Source organism: Cyrtonyx montezumae, unplaced genomic scaffold, assembly GCF_038088225.1.
Source record: "Cyrtonyx montezumae isolate F1298 unplaced genomic scaffold, pur_monq_1.0 scaffold_15, whole genome shotgun sequence".
Taxonomy (NCBI): domain Eukaryota; kingdom Metazoa; phylum Chordata; class Aves; order Galliformes; family Odontophoridae; genus Cyrtonyx; species Cyrtonyx montezumae.
In genome coordinates this window covers 845,141-862,285 of record NW_027071881.1, presented here as the reverse complement: position 1 = coordinate 862,285, position 17,145 = coordinate 845,141, and the positions used below count along the sequence as shown (strand labels likewise).

At 55.8% G+C, this 17,145-nt stretch overlaps 1 protein-coding gene across 1 annotated transcript in view; it reads left to right on the top strand.

The window, feature by feature from the left end:
• Positions 1-4,149: 4,149 nt before the first annotated feature.
• Positions 4,150-17,145, top strand: part of HIP1 (huntingtin interacting protein 1) — a 34,087-nt gene continuing 21,091 nt past the window's right edge. Inside the window, exon 1 of the mRNA XM_065731669.1 lies at positions 4,150-4,292. Coding sequence (XP_065587741.1) covers positions 4,182-4,292 — 111 coding nt within the window. The 5' untranslated portion in view covers positions 4,150-4,181. The remainder of the gene's footprint in view (positions 4,293-17,145) is intronic.

The window sequence follows — 17,145 nt, the reverse complement described above, 5'->3', positions numbered from 1 at the left end:
GGAAGCTGCCCCATGGCTACTGTGGGAACTGGGAGCAGATCAGCTAGAAACATAAGGAGAAGGACTGGGTTAGTTGGTGACTGCAGGGTGCTGCCGACCTGAGAAAGACAAGCAAGGTTTCAGATGAGATCTTGCTGAGGGACGTGGGGATCACAAGGAAATTTCCATGTGTCTGAGCCAGGACATGGATTTCAAGTGACAGGCTCAAGAAAATTTGTTAAATGAGAATGGCTTGAGGCTGTGTGTACATTCAAGGGAGTCAGCACAAACTGCCTTTCTCTTCAGCAGATCTGCAGCGCCCACATCTGGACGCATCACTGCTGGGCTGGATGGACCCTGAGCCTGCGTGCATCCTGACTGCGTGCAAGAAATGTTGGTGGTGGATTCCCTGAGCCAGCAGCTCTTTCAGGGCGGTAGTGCTTCTATGAAAATGCTTTGAAAACCTTGGACTGGAATTCCTACATCAGGATAGATTAATATTCGCAGTAAATATTGGCAGAAAGACACCAATTGTTTCTAAATGCAGCAAGGAGGAAATGCAGTTTCTGTCATTTTCCAGGGTACACACAGGGCACCTAGAAAAGCCTTGCTTTGGGACCAGGATTCTGGAGAGCAGGAGGCAGTTGCCTGCTGTGCTGGTCCCACAGACATCAGAAGCATTTCAAAGGCCTCACTTCCTTTGCCAAATTACAGCCATCTGGATGTGTCCTGGTTTCCCTGAAGATGTTCTCAGCACCAAGCACCACCCTGCCTGAGGCTGGGCCAGTCTGCCCAGCAGCTATAGCACACAGGGACTAGTTTAGGTTCAGCAGCTGAGGATCAGAGAAACTGCAGAAAGGCATTTGAATGCCAGCATTGGGATAGCCAGGACCTTACCTCTCCAAGCATCTGCTGCTACGTAGTCCCACACACAACCCTGCATGCCCCAAGTCATACAGAAAACGTTCTGTCAGTGATCACATTCTGACTCATAGCACAGAAGCAAAGCTGAGTTCTGCCGTTGCGGGGAGCGGGGCATGCAGTATGCTCAGCCTAGGGCTGACTGTGAAGCAGCAGGGCAGCCCTGCAGTGGAGAAGCTGTCCAGCAGATGGCAAGCACTGCTCACCTCCAGGCCCTGCTCTCCAGCGAGTTGCTCACCTGGGCAGCCAGCCCAGCAAAGTTCTGGCCTGGAGATATAGCTGCAAGCCATGTTTGGCTTTGCTTTTGGATTCCTGGAAAAGGGGAGGTAGCTGCTAAGGCTTTAGTGCAGAGAACACACCTAGTGATGCTTGGGTTTGCATCCCTCCTTGCAGAACCTGGTCAAGCAGGGGAGCTCACCCAGGTATGGAGCACAGGGTGCCCTCAGGCTCCTTAGCTCCCTGTGTGCTTGGGCAGTGGCAGTCGTACTGAGCAACAACCTCCCCTTCCCCTCTCTGCTCACTGCCCCATGTAGCAGTCCAAGGCTGCTTCCTACAAATACTCTGTGATGGCTTTAGCTGACAAGGACTCAGCAGCAGTTTTGCCTGAAGTATTAAAAAAATGGGACAGAAGATAATGAAGACTCGTGTGCAGGCTCTACCTGCTTCCATATGCCTTTTGCTTTGCCAAAGACTCTCCTGCAGGGTCTGTGCAACCACCCCGCACCCAAGACCCAGCCCTCACCCTGCACCACGTGGGCACTTTGGCTCAGAAAACATCTTTTCCTATACTTGTACGCTCAGCCTCATCACCAGGTTTGAACTTGTGGTGCCATTACTGCATTTGTGGAAGGACTGTCACACCACTTCCCTCCAGATATGCCCACCAGGGCTGGCTTCTTTGCTTCAGGGAGCCCAGGATTTTGTGTCTTAGACTGTCTCCAGAAGTGTGGAGCCTGAGGGCTCACCTCCAGGGCAAAGAGAGCAGGATCTTTTTGCACAGAGACCCATGCCTGCATGCTCCAGCCCAGCCAGCTGGATAACAGAGGAGAGACTGTGGTTCTCTCTGTGCCTCTATTTTATTGCTGAAACAAGGGGGAATCTGTGCTCTTGCTGAGCCTGGGCCAGGCCACAGGAGGGTGAGGAGTGTGGCAGTGGCACCCTGGGGCTCTCCGGTTCTGGCTGGGGAGGGTGGCTGGACAAGGAGCCTGCAGCTCCCAGCCCTGGGAACAGAGTGTCCCTCTGCCTAGTCAGGCTCACACCCCTCACATCCCACTCTGGCCATTCTCCTGCCATTTCCTGTTCCCTATGGCTTGCAGGTCCTTCGGGTCAAGATTAAGCTGAGAAGCATCTATCCTCACAGACACCCCCATGACAGGCTCTCCTTTTGCCCTTTGCCTCCAGGCTACAGCCCAGCCTCTTGGAACTGGGGTAGAGGAAGGACCAACTGATCAGAGGAAACCCAGTCATAGATTCTGAGAAGGACCTTCTGGGCAGCTGCAGTGGTGCCCAGCCCATCTTCCCTCTACCCTGCTCACTTCCAGCCCTCCCCCGTTACCTTCCCATGAAACCTGAGGCAGAGGAGCAGACCAGCTCAAGACAGCCCCATGCTCACTCTGAGCGTCTCATATCCTGCAAGGTACCTGCTCCTACAGAAAGCAGTGCCCCAAATTCCTACAGAGCCCCAGCAGCACCACAGGGCACTCTAAACATCTAACCACGTTAGATTTTCTGGCTACAAGAACTGTTGCCTGGTTCTGGCTCTATGCTGCTGCAGCACCTGCATGAAAGCAGTTGGTAGGAAGAACCCACTCTGGCCTGTGTCCATCTGCCCTCTGATCCTGCTCAAGCAAAGCATTTCCCCACTGGGTAGCCCAGGTCCCAAAATGGGCACTGAGCCCTTGCCTTGGACAGAGAGATGGTGACTGCTCCTCAGTGAGAGAGAGCAGCTAACGTGGAGCCCCTTGCAAGGGTCCACGGTGCAGCCACCCTGCAGCCCCCAGACCTGCTTGCTGAGGGCATGCTGGAGCAGGGTGCTTGTAGCCAGGCAGAGGGGTGGGACTGGCAGACATCCAATCGACCGTTCTTTCCCCTTCCTTTGTGGTCATCTGTTCCTTCATCTCTATTCAGCAATGACTTCATTTATTCAATTATTAATCATCTTGCTGCAATAGCGGCTGAATTAAACCCGCTAAAGCTCCTTTGGGACCAGACCCAAGGAAGGAGGCAGGTTTCCAGAAAGTGCATTAGAGAGAAGGCAGACAGGGAGACCAAGACAAGCCGGGGCAGGGATGGCCTGGCTGCATAGTGCTGGCCATTTCCCAGCAGCCGGGAACCTGAGACAGAAGCACAGAGATGTGCAAGTGTGTCACATCAGCAGCCTGCTCACGGGCCCGCTGTGTGTGTGGCAACTGAAAAATACGCCCCGACAGCGAGTTACGCAGCCCACAACGGCTTGCACAATTGCTTAAGGCAACCCACATCCCAAGCAGCTCAGCCCAGATCGCACCATCACCTCTGCTGAAGCAGACAGGGCGGCTCTGCACAGATACACAGAAGTGGGGACACTGATTTTAAGTCTGCTTTTGCGGCCCCAGAACACGGGTGGCACAGTCCCAGCTCAGCCCCCCGCGCTTCCCTCCGCCATCGCCAGGGATTAACCAGGGAACGGCCTCGGAGCGCCTTCGCAGCGAGCTGTGCCCGTGGGGGCCTGCAGCTGCCCCCCGCCCCGCAGCCCCCTACCCACAACCCTTCCCCGCCACCTTCCCCCCGCGGGGTGCTGCCGGTGGCCCCGAGCGCGCCGCCGCCTGCTCCGTGCACGCAGACCCCGCCCGCCAGGGGCCGCCACGCTCCATCGCTGCCACGCGCGGACGCTCCGGACGAGGAGCGAGGGAGGACGGCGTGCGTGAGCGGCAGACGCCGCGAGCGCAGAGTTCGCGAGGGGGTTGGACCATAGGGCGGGGGGGGGGGCTCCGAGAGGGCGGCCCCTGAAGGCGAGGCGGGATCTAATGTTGAGCGGCGTGCGGCCGTACCAATGAGCTCGGCGGAGATCACGTGAGCTGTCCGCCCGCGCGGCTAGGGACCTGCCCTCCCGAGGGCTCGTTCTGAGTGGCGTTAGGAGCAGCCAATGAGAGTAAAAGGGCGGAAGCAGGGCGGGGTGCGGGAGGGGCGGACCGCTCCGTGAGTGGCAGATAGAGGGGCCAATGGCGCGCGGCCTTGCCGGCAGCGGCGCCGAGCGGAGCGGTGGCGAGTGCGCGACGGAGCGGGAGCGGCGCGGCGGAGCTATGGACCGCGTGAGCAGCTCCATGCGGCAGGCGGCCAACCCGCTGCCCAGAGTGCTGAGCCGGAGGGCGGGCGGCGGCGGCCTGGAGGCGGAGAGCTTCGAGCGTGCCCAGGTGCGGGCAGGGCGGCCCCGGCGGGTGGTACCGCCCCGGGGGGCGGGAACCGGAGCGGGAGTGGGGCAGCACAAATGGGCGGGGCTGTGGCAGGTGGGGGTGTGGCAGGTGGGCGGGGCTGAGGAGTGGGTGTGGTCGGGCCAGGTGAGCTGGAGAGGGTGCAGTGGGCGGAACCTGTGGATGTGGGCGGGGCTACGTTGAAAGAGCCGGGTGGTGGGAGAGGGCTCCATTGGGCAGAGCAGCCCTGGATGGGCGGGGCCATCCCGAGTGGGCGGGGATAACACGAGTGGGCGGGGCCTGCGCCGCTCAGCCAGGTGGGCTGTTGGCCGCCATCTTGGGTGGGACTGTGGTGGCCTGGGCCGTGCTGCCCATAGGGCAGTTGCCGTGGGGTCTGGCCTGTTGGCATCGGGCCCATGGTTCAGGTCCCCACAGCTGTCACCCCTGTGTCTCAGGGACAGCTGGCACACCGTTGGTGTGGCCCTGGGCTGTGCTGCAGCAGTGGAGCCTGGCCCTGTTTTCCTGAAGGCACAGCCTTGGCTCTGCTGGCGAAGCAGGGGTGCACAGATTCCTTGGGGGGAAAGAAGGTGATGTGGGGACAAGGGGCGTGTGGGAGCAGCTGGGGAGTTCCCCTGGTGAGGCACAGATCTCAGGGAGCTGGTGGGAGGCAGCTGGGGGATGGAGTGGGTGTCTGCTGGCTTCATAGTGTCAGTTAACCGGGAGCAGCTCCAGCAGCTTCACAGGAGGGGAAATGTGAGGATTTCAGGTGGGGTGAGGCTCACACCCTGCGTGCACAGGACCCAGCAGCTGTTCTTGGCACTGCCTTGGGCCCTGCGTGGCTCTCAGTTCCTGTGGGTGTTCAGCTTTGTGCAATTTCCTGCCCTGTTCCCTTTGCATAATTCTCTCTCTGTAGTTTAGGGAACTTGGAGGTGCCCTCAGATCTTCCACACATTGGTCATCCACAATGTTTGTCAAACTTCTTTCTGGGGTTTTATTGCAGAAACCTTATGCTGTTGTTTTCTCTATTGCTTTAATTCTTAACCGAAGTTCTATCTGCTTGACAGTTTTCCAAATGAAGGTTGTACCTGTATTTCTGCATGCACAGCCCCATCCCTTTCTTGCTCCCAAACATGACCATCAAAACATGGAAAAATGTTTGGGGCTGAAAGAGTCCTAGGGTCCTAGAAAGCATGTCAGAAGGGCTCATGGTCTCCTGGGTAACACCTGCTGGAGTTGGGCACCACCACCTCATGTGGTCAACGGGGAGATGAGAGCACCCCGTAAAGCCCTGGTGGTGGTTATGGGGTGTCATGCCATCTTTCTGTGCTGAGGCTCACCTGTACTGGAGGTGTGCAAGGAAGGGCTGAAACCCAGACCCCCCCTCCCTTGGGTGTGTTCCTCTGGATCTTCCCTGCCTGGCTTCCCCTCTCCTCCCTGCTCCTTCCTCCATGAGTGTTCCCATGCCAGGATGGGGCTGAGAAGCATATCTTGATATCGCAGTGTGTGAACATGATGCACTGCCTTGGCAGAGATGAGGTGTTTGGCATTTGGGTGAGCCAAGATCTTGAGATGGCTTCAGGAGGAGGGAGGATTTCTGTGAGATGCAGAGGATCCGCACAGATAGCTTCACAGAGGCTTCCTCAGTGGGTGTTGTTGCCCAGTGCAGCAGCGAAGAGTGGCATGCTTGGCTGTGGGGATGCTCCTGGCCTGACTTACGTATCCCCCTCTGGGCTGCAGCCTGGCTTGGGATGGGGCTGTTGTCATGGCTGTGGATCTCAGTGCTGTCCCAAGGCTTGAGGAGAGTCATGTTAGGAGTACATGTTGTGTCCATGTTAGACCTTGTTGTGTGGGCCTTAGAGGCAGTGGTGCTGTTGGAGGTGGTGCCTGGCGTTGAAGAGAGGACACCTGTGTGCTTTGTGCCCTGTCCCATGCCCATCAGTGTCCTTGGACATTTGTCTGCTGGGCTTTCTCTTGATTACAGCAAGTGTTGGGAGAAAATGTTTCTTGCATAAAATTCTTCCAGGAAATCTGAAAAGCTTGCACTTCTCTGCAAGTTGTTCCTGGTGAGGAGAAACGCAGACTGCAAATCACCCACTGCAGCCACCGTGCCTTCCTTGTGTGCAGCCATAGGGGGCTTACAGACACACACTGGTACAGGACCAGCACTAATAGCATCTTCTGCCTGAGAAATAAATCCCCTTAGGAAGACATCACTACAGCCACAGGTGGTGACTGAGCTCCCAGAAGGAATTTTTCAGAGCTCTGCTCTGTGCCATCTCCTGCAGTACGAGCTCTGCCACCAGCCTTTGCTGTCTTCTGCTGCTGCACCACTTCTGGAGCCACTTCTGCAAGTGGGCATGGGTGGGGAGCAGCCCTGCTCCCATAGCACTCCAAATCCCATTGCATGCATTGCAGTGAGCTCTGTGATGTTCCCCATCCAGGAGCCAGTTCACTGTGATTTGGCCTCATGGAGGAAATGCCGTTTTGCTTCTGACATCTTTGCTTTTACAAAACAATTTTTGTGGTTCAGATGCTGCAGCCGCTGGCAGTTTTGCCAAGAACTTCAGTTCTTACACAGGAAATGAGGCTCCTTTCAAAGCACCAGAGTGTTGCTATATATATTGCCTCTCTGTACAGATATTTAAAGAAACATATTGACACTGGCAAGAACAGGAAAAAATAGCTCCTGTCTATGGAGGGTGAGGGATGAAGCCAGCTGAGCCCATCCTGGGGGAGCCGGTGGTACAAGGGATTAATTCTCTGCTCTTTCATCTCCAGGAAATCAAGCTCTTGTGCCTTGTCCTGAGTGATCCCCAATGCTCTCAGTGTCTTTTGTTGTAATAGGAATTAGAGGTGCTTGGGAGTGAATACAACTTCAGCAGTGAAGAAATGAGTCATCCCAGTTCCAGTCAGCAAGTCTTGCTTAGGAACTTATTTCCATCCCCACGACTTCATCTGTGTGAAAGAAAATAGTTTCTCTTCTCCCGGATTAGCTGCATGAGGTCTGCCTTTCCCTTTAATGAAATCTGAGATGATGGGATTTATTTTTTTTAATACATGCAGAAATAACTGAGGTTTTTCTGTGATGCTGAACTCATGAAGTGGGTGCAGGGAGCAGGTGGGGCTGCGGATGGCAGCAAAAGGAGGTGCTGGTGGAGCTGGGTCCATAGCGACACTGCAAGACTCCATCCTCACTTGGTCACCTCTAGTTTTGCAGCTCAGTGTCAGCTATGCATAGGTACAGAAGAATTAACTTAAACCCACCCAGTCCTAAAAGGATCTGTCTGGGGCAGTCGGGGCACCCCAGTCCTGCTGCTGTTACCACAGCCTGGGTGATGCAGCAGCATGAGGAGCAGAGGTAGGGCCAGGCCCTGGTCCTCTGATTCATTTTGCACAGTCAGCAACCAAGAAAACTTCCTGGGGACAGAGTGTCTGGAGGGAGCTAGCAATCAGTGGTGCTGTGGCCCGGATGTGTGTGTCCTTGACTGCTGCTGGCCATGTTGTGCATTGTTTGCTGTTCCAGGGTGGCAGGTAAACCACCCCCAGTATGCACGCAGTAGGAAAAGTTCCTGGCTCAAACTGTGTGCAGACATTTAATATTTTATGTCCTAGCATGTGCAGCTTCCTTTTGTAACAGAAGAATTTCAGTTCCTCCTTTGGTGGGATGTTTCTGGGCTCATGCCCTGGGGAGCTCATCCAGGGACACCTCCAGGTGAGTGTGCCACTGGTGTGTAACCTCCACCTCTGTGCCTGCCCATGGGGCTCAGCGTGCGCTCACTGATCCCTTCCTTGCCTTGCCTTCCTTGCCCCCCGTGCTGGTTTGGTGCTGGGACAGGCAGGCTCTCACTACCAGATCTGCAACCATCATTTTGCAGCACTTCAATAATTTTGCCTTCTACTTTTGTTACAGCCTGACTGTTTCGCAGTTTTATGGAACTACACTTAGTCTCAGTTTGATGGCCTTGCTCCGTGCACAGACCAGATTTCTGTGCACATCCATCCCAAGGCACCCAACACTGCCATGGGCTTTGGTGTGTCCTGGGGGCCCTATGTCTCTCACCCCCCACCTCTCGCTTTGTCTCGTGGCCCGCAGACACAGACCCAGAAAGCACTTTTCTCCCAGCAGCTGGGCTGCTGGTGATGGCACATTAAATATTTACCATGGAGAACGAGGAGGCAAATTGCAGCAAACAAAGGGACCCTTTGGGAGCAGAGGCTTCTCTCATCAGGGCAGGGCTGAAGACTTGCTGTTATTGTTAACATTTGTCTCTTTTATTCCATGCAAGCAGCCCAGAGCTCTCTAGAGAGTGTATGGCATTGCTTTCTATTTTAATTAGCAGTTGCTGACTGGAAAATAGTGTTTTCCAGTCATTGTGTTCACATAAAGTGGACAAGCATACAAGGTTCTGTAAGCACAAAGTGCACTGCCATACACACCCATGGTTTGTCCCTGTTCTTCCTGGCAGCCCCAGGTCCTGGAATGTCCTGGTGTGGAAGGGACCCCCAGGGGCCTTGCAGTCCAGCTCCACGTGGCTGCCATCACCCGTGCTGTTGATTTCCAGCACCTGCAGTGTGCTGGCATTGTGTCATATCCCATGTGCCGCTTGCTCCAGCAGAACGGCCTCCAGAAGTGCTCCCAGCAGAAGTCACCCTTCCTCTGGCAATGTGGGAAGTTCTGAAGGCATGGCTGGAGTGGGGGAGAGGAAGTCCTTGAGTCCCGTGCTGCCTGGGAAAACCTCTGTTGGTGGCGTCCTTCCCAGTCCGTAACCTGGTGGAGATCCCGTGCTTTCCCAGCAAGAAGCACTTTGTTTACTTCACAGATGGGAATGAAATGTTCCTACAGAGCCAGCGAGGACTGGCTGCTTTTGTGGAGGTAAACACTTGTCTGGAGGGTGCAAAGGTACACACTCCTGGGTCCCTTTGCTGCTGCAGACCCCCCTACCCCCACGGGCTCACCCCATGCTCTGCTCTTGTTTGTCTGCTCAGCAATGGCAGTCCCACTTGGCCTCTGTTTATAACTCCAAAAGCAGTGCCTTGAATTACTGAGTCGTGGAGGAGGCCAAGTGCACAGGGGAGGAGCCACAGCTAGAAATAGGCACAGTCTCACGCATTCCCGTTTTATTTTTTTAACAGAGATATCCAAGTTTGCTGCAAATGCCCATCTGGGGAGCACGCCCTGTGCCTCTTGTGTCAGGCTTCTGTCTTCTTTACTGGGGCTGGGGCTGTGCTCTGCTGCCTGGTCCTGCTGGGAGTGCCTGCGGGACATCCCACTTCACATCTCTTACGCTTTGCCAAAAGAATGCACCCGAGTCAAAGCTGAGCCAAGTCTTCCTGCTCATCAGCCACCACGTGGAAATGGCAATCAGCCGCACTGCATGCATTGCATTGTTGATGGTTTTAACCCTTTTTCCCCCCTTCTGCTGCCACGTGATCAATTATTCTGTATATATCTCCACCTTCTCTTCCCCTTGGGAGAAGGAAAAAGGAGATTCTGCAGTGTGGAGATGTTGAGAGCTGCTGATTGCTATCAGAGATAATGGAGGATTGGAGTCTGCCAAGCTCTTTTCTGCTAAGTGAGTCGTAGGTTTCTGAGCGCCTCCAAATGCCCATTTGCTTTTAGCCTTCAAGGGATGTGTTGTGCTTACAGCACCCAAGTGTAGCAGTGGCCCTGAGGGTTGAGGACAGTGTTCAGCTCCACACACCACTGGGATGGGTGAGGCTGCACTCAGCCAGGAGACAGCATCCAAAAATGTGCTCCAAGTCCCCATTGCCTGAAGGAATGTGGAGAATTTTCTTCACAGCAGTGCTGGGTGCTGCTCTTCCATGGGTCTGAGCTCTCATGGTGTGTTTGTATGTCCCTTGTCTCCGCGGGTCTCCTCTGGGAGGAGGAGGTAGTGAGGACCTGTGCTGTGCTGGCTCCATGCTGCAGCCTGGGAGTTTCCAGAATGGCATAGAAATAATTAAATTGGACATATTTAGTATGATGATCACAAACACTTGGAGGATTTCAAGGCTTTGCTGCAGCATCCCTGGGGAAAGCCAGGAAGGCGTGGAGCAGGGTTCCTCCACACACGGTGCCATAGTGCAGTGGTGGCCGTGCAGTGACTTCTCTGCCTCCAGAGAGGCTCCTGATGGCTCTGGATCCTCTGTGTGCAGTTCAAGTGCAATTTTCCATATCCTGCTGGATGGCACAGGCATGTGTTCCACGCCCAGGGCAGGGTTTTGCCTTCTCGATTCCTTTCCAGCAGCAGTCCCAGAGCTGGAAGCACACCACAGTGCAGCCCTTTGTTCCAGGGCTGGGAAGTGAAATGGCTTGCTAGTGCACTCCAGGCCAGCGGCATTTGTTTTCAGAAATGGAAAATGAGTAAAAACTAATATTTGGATCTCAGGAAGGAACTTTGCAGCCTTTTGTGCCTGTGATTGCCCCGCTTGTAAGCCTCAGGCAGGCAGCAGGAGCTGTTTCCTCCAAACACTGGGTTTTTTCCACCGCAGTATTGGCTCTGAAGACGCCCTGCTCCACCCGCATCCCAGCGGACGTCCCTCTGCACCACGTGCTTTTGCTTTCCCCACTTGTGACAAACGCACATCCTGAGCACGAGAGAGATTGAGCAGGAGCAGTGTGGCCGCTGCTGCTTCTGTAGGAGCACATGGAAGCAGCACTTAGGTACCATAATGCAGCTGCTCTTCTCCCATTGTTAGTCCATCAGAAAATTAGATGCAAGGGGGAAATACTTCACTGTGAAGGTGGTGGTGTGGTGGCACTGCTGCCCAGAGCTGTGGGTTCCCCATCCCTGGAGATGCCCCAGGCTATGGATGAGCTGTTGGCAGCCTAAGCTGGGGGTCACCCAGCCCGTGGTAGTGGATGGGGCTGGGGGGCTGTGAGGTCCCTTCCTACCCAACCACTCTGTGAGTCTGTGCTGAGCACAGGTCAGTGCCACTTGCAAGGTCACCATGCTGGGACCTCTCTGCAGCCTGGGCAGCCCTGGCCTTGTCATTGTCAGCAATGTGAGGGCATTTTCTAACCTGAACCCAGGATGTCTGTCCATCGGCTGACCCTACTCTGGTCTCTAATTCTAACTTTCACACAGGGAAGGCAGAGGTGATGGTACCAGAAAATCCACATTGTGAAAGTACCCGGGTAAGAACACAGTTACTGGGAACTCCCATTTGTACCCATCATTCTGGATCCAGTTGCTTTGCCTCATGCCCCACGGGTTTCATGGCCTCTGGCTGATGGCCAGAGGTGGAAGGGCCCTACAGAAGATCGTAGAGTCCAATGTTAGGACTAACGGAAAGTTTAAGCATGTTATTGAGGGCATTGTCCAAATGCCTCTTGAGTACTGCCAGGCATGGGGCATCATCCACCTCTGCACGTGTCCAAGGATGTGATGGGTGGGGTTACTTTGGCTGTGCTTCCTCTGCAGCAGCCCTCCTCTCCTGGCTCCCCGTAAAGAAAGCTGGTGCCTGTGAGGCAAAACTTAAGGTTTTTGAAAGGAACTCAATGGGAACTGCATTTTATTGACTTGTTTCCTGAATAATTTATAGCAACGAGCCTGTTATGGAAGGGCTGCAAAGTGGAGAAGTGAGGAGAAAGCAGGAGCCATTGATTTCTGCCTGGGAGCATTTAGCTGAGTGCACCCTGGGGGCTCAAAGGGGGAATGAGGATGGATGAGCGCCCAGTGATGGAGGAGCATGCTGGGGGATGGAGTTGCTCCCAGAGAATGGAGGAGCACCTGGGGGATGTAGGAGCACCCAAGGGGTCGAGAAGCACTTGGGAAAGATGAGTAACCAGGGGGTGGAGGAGCAGCCAGAGGACAGAGGAACACCCAGGGCGTGTATGATCACCCAGGAGTGGAGGAGCACCTAAGTGATGGAGGAATGGTTGGGAAAGGGGAGCAGCCAGGGGACAGAGAAGCACCCATGGGATGGAGGAGCACCCAGCCACCCTTCCACATGCCAGCTGTCTGACAAGGGGAGCAGTGAGCACACTGAGAACAGCACTGGTTTTTGGGCAGCACACTGATGAACTCTGCTGACCCCAGTTCCTTCTGCTGGGTGTTGTGCTTATCTCGTCCCATCAGCTCGCAAGAAGGAAGTGCAGAACTCAAGTGGTGCATTGTGCAGAGAGGGCTGCATGCGTGTAAGGGAAAACCGAGCCTCCGCTGGAGTCACGAGGGCTTTCCAGAGAGCCCATGTGGAGATGCAGGGGACAGAGACATCTGCAAGTGCTAAGCAAGCGGCCACTTCATATTAGCTGAGGTTAGACATGAGGTTTCACATCCTCCTGCTGCAATTCGGTTACACCCATGTGGTACTGATGCTGCTGAATGCTGTCCTTTTGGCTCTAGGACATAAGCTGGTGCCTGCCCCACCTCTGCCCATTACCCAGTGGGATGCAGGGTTTGCACCTGTCTCCATCCTGCAGAGCAGCCCTGCAGTGGTGGGATCCCACTGTCGGTGCTTCCCATCTCTGGTGCATTTTTCAGCTCGTTGCTTTGCGGCTGCTGAGCTCCTGCTTGCCCCACGCTGACCCCGGCTGCAGGCACTGGAACATGAGCAGACATCGGTGTAACCTGCAGCTAAAAATAACATTATCAATAACAGGGGCATGAACTGTGGCTGTATTATTTAATTTTGGAAGAAAATCTATATATTGACAGCACAACAGAGCATAGTACAGGCCCTCCCACAGCCCAGGCTGCCCACCCTTGGCCCCTCAGCTTTTTGCTCTCACTTTCACATGCACAGGGAATGCAGTATTAGAAAGTTTTTTAATGAGTTGAGCTTTTTAAGTACTGCACTAAATAGGGTATTATCATAAATCAAGATTTGTAGGTATTTGGGCATTAATAGTCTGGCTAGATTTTCAGGAGTGCTGGAGCACACAAGCAGCTTTGCAGTCCACCCTGAAGTGCCACTCTATGGCTCATGCACAACTCGGTACTGGAACACAGCTGCTTCACCCTCGGTGGTACTCACTTCAGGCATATGCTCTCCTCTAAATGGCTCCAGAGTAGTGCAATGCCACCAATGACCCCCACACAGCCCAAAGTGTACCCCAGCTCTGCAGAGCAGAACCAAAGCTCAGCATGGCTCAGCACCGCTGTTCTGAACTCAGGACTGAGTTCAGGATGCTATGAGAGCTCAGGACTGGTGCTAAGGATGCCTAAAGCCTGCAAAGCAGAAAGTGAATGGTTTTCTATGTGCTCAGTGCTTGTCACTGGCCTTGCAGCTCCACATTATGCGTTGGGGTCTGCAAACCCTTCCCAGCTGCTGCACCCTGGCAGGCCCGGGAGCCACCAACTCTTTATGGGTGTTGGGTTGAATGGCTCCTCCAGGCTGAGGCAGCTGGAAAAAAATGCATCCCCTGAGGAGAGATCACTGAGGAGACAACTCCCAGTGCAGGGACAACTTATGCTGCTCTCACACACAAAGCAGCCATGCAGCTCCAACCCTTTCCAAGCAGGAGAGGGGAAGAGGACATCCCAAGCAATGGGACAGCAAATGCAAACCCACAGGGGATAATCCTGTGGTGGGTGCACAGTGACTCCGTGGGGTGCCCAAAAGCTGCTCCAGCTCTGTCCTCCCAGGGGAGTGTGGAGATACCAGGAGGGAGCTCCAGATTTCATTAGTCATCGAGCAGGGAGGAGGCTGCAAGGGAAGAGGGTTTAAAAGGCTTCAAAGTATTTTTAGACCTGGTAAAACAGGCAGTGGGGGAGAGAAAGGGACCATTGAACTCTGAGACACAAGTGGTTCACATCACAGGGTGGACCCAGCTCTGCTGCATCTCCCCTTGGAGCATGAGCTCAGAGAGAACTAAGAAACATCAAACCATGCAAACACAGCGACTTGCAGATCAGAGCTGGACTGACCCTGTCAAACCACCTGCAGTGATGCACAGCCCCATGTGCCGACATGCTTTGTGCCTCACTCCCTTCATTTCAGTGGGAGGTGGCTGCTACTTTTCTTGCCCTGGCTCCTGTACCTGCCCTTTAGCCTAAGAGATTCCACTGAGCCCTCTTTGCAGTGCAGCTCCAGAGCTGGGTCTCCCCATCCCCTGGTGGCTCTGCTGTTCGTGCTGCACTGATACAGGAGGGGACACGACCTGGACACAGGCTCCAGCAGCTCCATATGGGAATGTCTTTCACAGCACCAACTCATGACGCTCCTGATGGCAGCACCCATGGCAAGAGCTCACCCAGCACCGTTCTGCTGGGTCCCTGCCTCCTCTCAGAGCTGGCTGAGATGAAAGCCAGATGAGCTTAATGGCGATTAGCTGACAGGGTTTGCTGTGAAATGCTGGGGATCCTGCAAATTATTTTAAAAGCTCTGTAATCCCCATGCAGGTGGCAGAGTACGAAAACTCACCATGTCATGGTGGAGGACAGAACTGGGTTCTCTTTGTTTTCCACTGTGCTCTGGGCTGTGCTCATGGCACACAGTACTTTAAGGTCTCTGTGTGTGCAAATGAGGTATGAAAGCCCGGCTAGGAGGTGATAATTGCAGGGCTGCGGCCTCGTGGTGCTCTGCATCCACTGGAGGAGCTCTGCTCCATGGAGCCAGGCCAGCAAGCCAGGCACTGCCAGGTCTGGTTCAAAGTGATGCTAAGCCCAAGTGGTGCTGAGTTAATTAACCCAGGGGGACAACAGGGCAGGAGTGCCATGTGCAGCTGGGCTGCATGATGGGGACTGACATTCACATCTTCTGTCTGTCTCCTGTGTTTCATTTTCCATGCAACTCCCATCTTCCATGCATCTTCTATACACCATTCATCTTCCACGCAGCTTCCATTTTCATGCTGTGTTCCCAGGAGGGGCTGCAGTGAATGCAGCATTTTCTCACATCCCAGATGGTCAGTCTTCATTCATAACATCTGTACTCAAGTTACTGAGGTTTCTTTGGGGCACACGGTGGGCTTCATCCCAAATCCCATCAATGGCCAGGCACTGCTGAACAGCTAGGAGGCTTTGCAGCTAGGAGGGAGCATACCCAGCTCCCTTTCTCACCCCACAGTGCTTTATCCAGGCTTTGCCTCCTCTGCCTGAGCTGTGGTTGGTACTGTGCAGACTTGATGCATGGCTCCTGCCACACTGCTGCAAAGGATGTGCTGGGATGGGGATGGGGACAGGTGCTTGTACCCAGAGTGCTGTCTTGTGTGTACTCATGGACTGGGATGAGGAATAGGAATCAGAGCACTTTCTCCCATAGGTTCATTGGAAGTGGGAATTGGCTTTTTTGGGACTTTTTTCACATCATCAGGTATCTACAGTGTGAGGGCAACGGGTGAAAGCTGAGGGTAAGGGGTGAAAGCTGGGCGGCTGAGACCCGTAGTGAGCAGCTGAGCCGCGAGCAGAGCACAGCAGCCTGGGCCGTGGCCCCGCTAGCCCGCGGCCGGCACCATGCAGCGTCTTTTCTCCAAGGCTGGGAACTCTCTGCACAGGGCTGGCTGTGTTTCAGTGCTGCGATGCTTTTCCTTCTCCCCGCTTTGGGTTTGCTTTAAGGGAATTTAAAAAATGAGAGCGGAGTTGTTTGGGTTTCATTTGTGCCTCCTATGTGAAACCACTGAAGCGCTTCTCGACCGAAAAACAAAGACACCGACCTGCTGCTGCGTTCCCTCCTGCCCGGCTGCTCCCCGTCCCGTGGCCCCGGGGCAGGGCTGGGGCAGAGGGGCACCCCCCGCTCACCCCTCGCCGCCCCGAGTCCTCGAGCTCGGGGGCGCTCCCGGCGCGGGGGGACTCAGCCGTGCACCGACCCCGCGGTCGCCCTTTGTTGTTCGGCGCGGGACTGAGCTCGCTCCCGCCTCCCTCCCCCCCATCCCTCCGCGGGGCCACGCGGGAGCGCGCTTCGCCCCCGCCCCGCTCCCGCCCCGCGCCGCCGCCGTGGGAGCTGCGGAGCCGCGGGGAGCGGGGCCCGGCCCCGCCGAACGGGCTCCGGCGAGGCCCGGTGGGAGCGGCCATGGAGGCGGGCAAAATGGTGAGCGCATCCTCCTCCGCGAGCCCCGCAGCCGTGCAGGGCTCCTCGGGCCGCGGCCGTGCGCGGGGCCGGGGCGGTTGGCCGGGAGCCGTGCCGTGGGGCGATGCGGTGCCGCTGTCGGTGAGCCCCGAAACGGTGCGGTTCTGCTGCGCTCCGGTGCGCTGCGATGAGAGCCGGGCTTCGGGCTGCGGCGTTGTCGGGCTGCCCATGCTGGGGAGACCCGGCGCCGCCCCGGGAGCTGCACGCGGTGAGCTCGGCCCGCGCACAGAGAACGCATCCGGCGCGGGGTGCGAGGGCCGTCCGCACCTGGGAGAGGGGCTTTGCCTCCTCCGTCCGCTGGGGTTGGGCGGCGGGTGCGGCTCCGGGGCAGGGCGAGGCCGTAAGGACGCAGCGTGGAGCCCGCGGGGTGCGGGCTGCTCCTGGCTCTTTCCCTGCTCCGTGTCCCCAAGGGACACACGCGCACTTCTGGAGCCCCCGGCACCGGGTGGATGCCGGTCCTTCATCAAACCGATGCAGGGAAGAGGAACGCTCCCTTAATTTTTTCACCTCCTCACTCCGCAGCTCTGCGGGAGGAGCTGCACCCGGGGCGGTCCGCCTGTTGCCGCCGGCTCAGTCCGACCTCTCGCACTCCGGCCCTATAGGGCTCACCACTCGGGGTTCACCCCGCCGGTGCAGTGCGAGATAACTGCTCTGTGTCTCGCGATTGTATGGCCACAGCACAGCGCTGGTGCCATCACTCTGGGATGCGCTTTGCCATTGAGTGACAGGTGTCCTCGTGGTGACACCTGCACAAGGGCTGCTGTTTCCCAAGCAGGTTTAGTCCTGGGCTGGCTGCCAGTCACTGGAACACTTGCCTGGGGATGAGCACGTGGCAGTCTGGTTC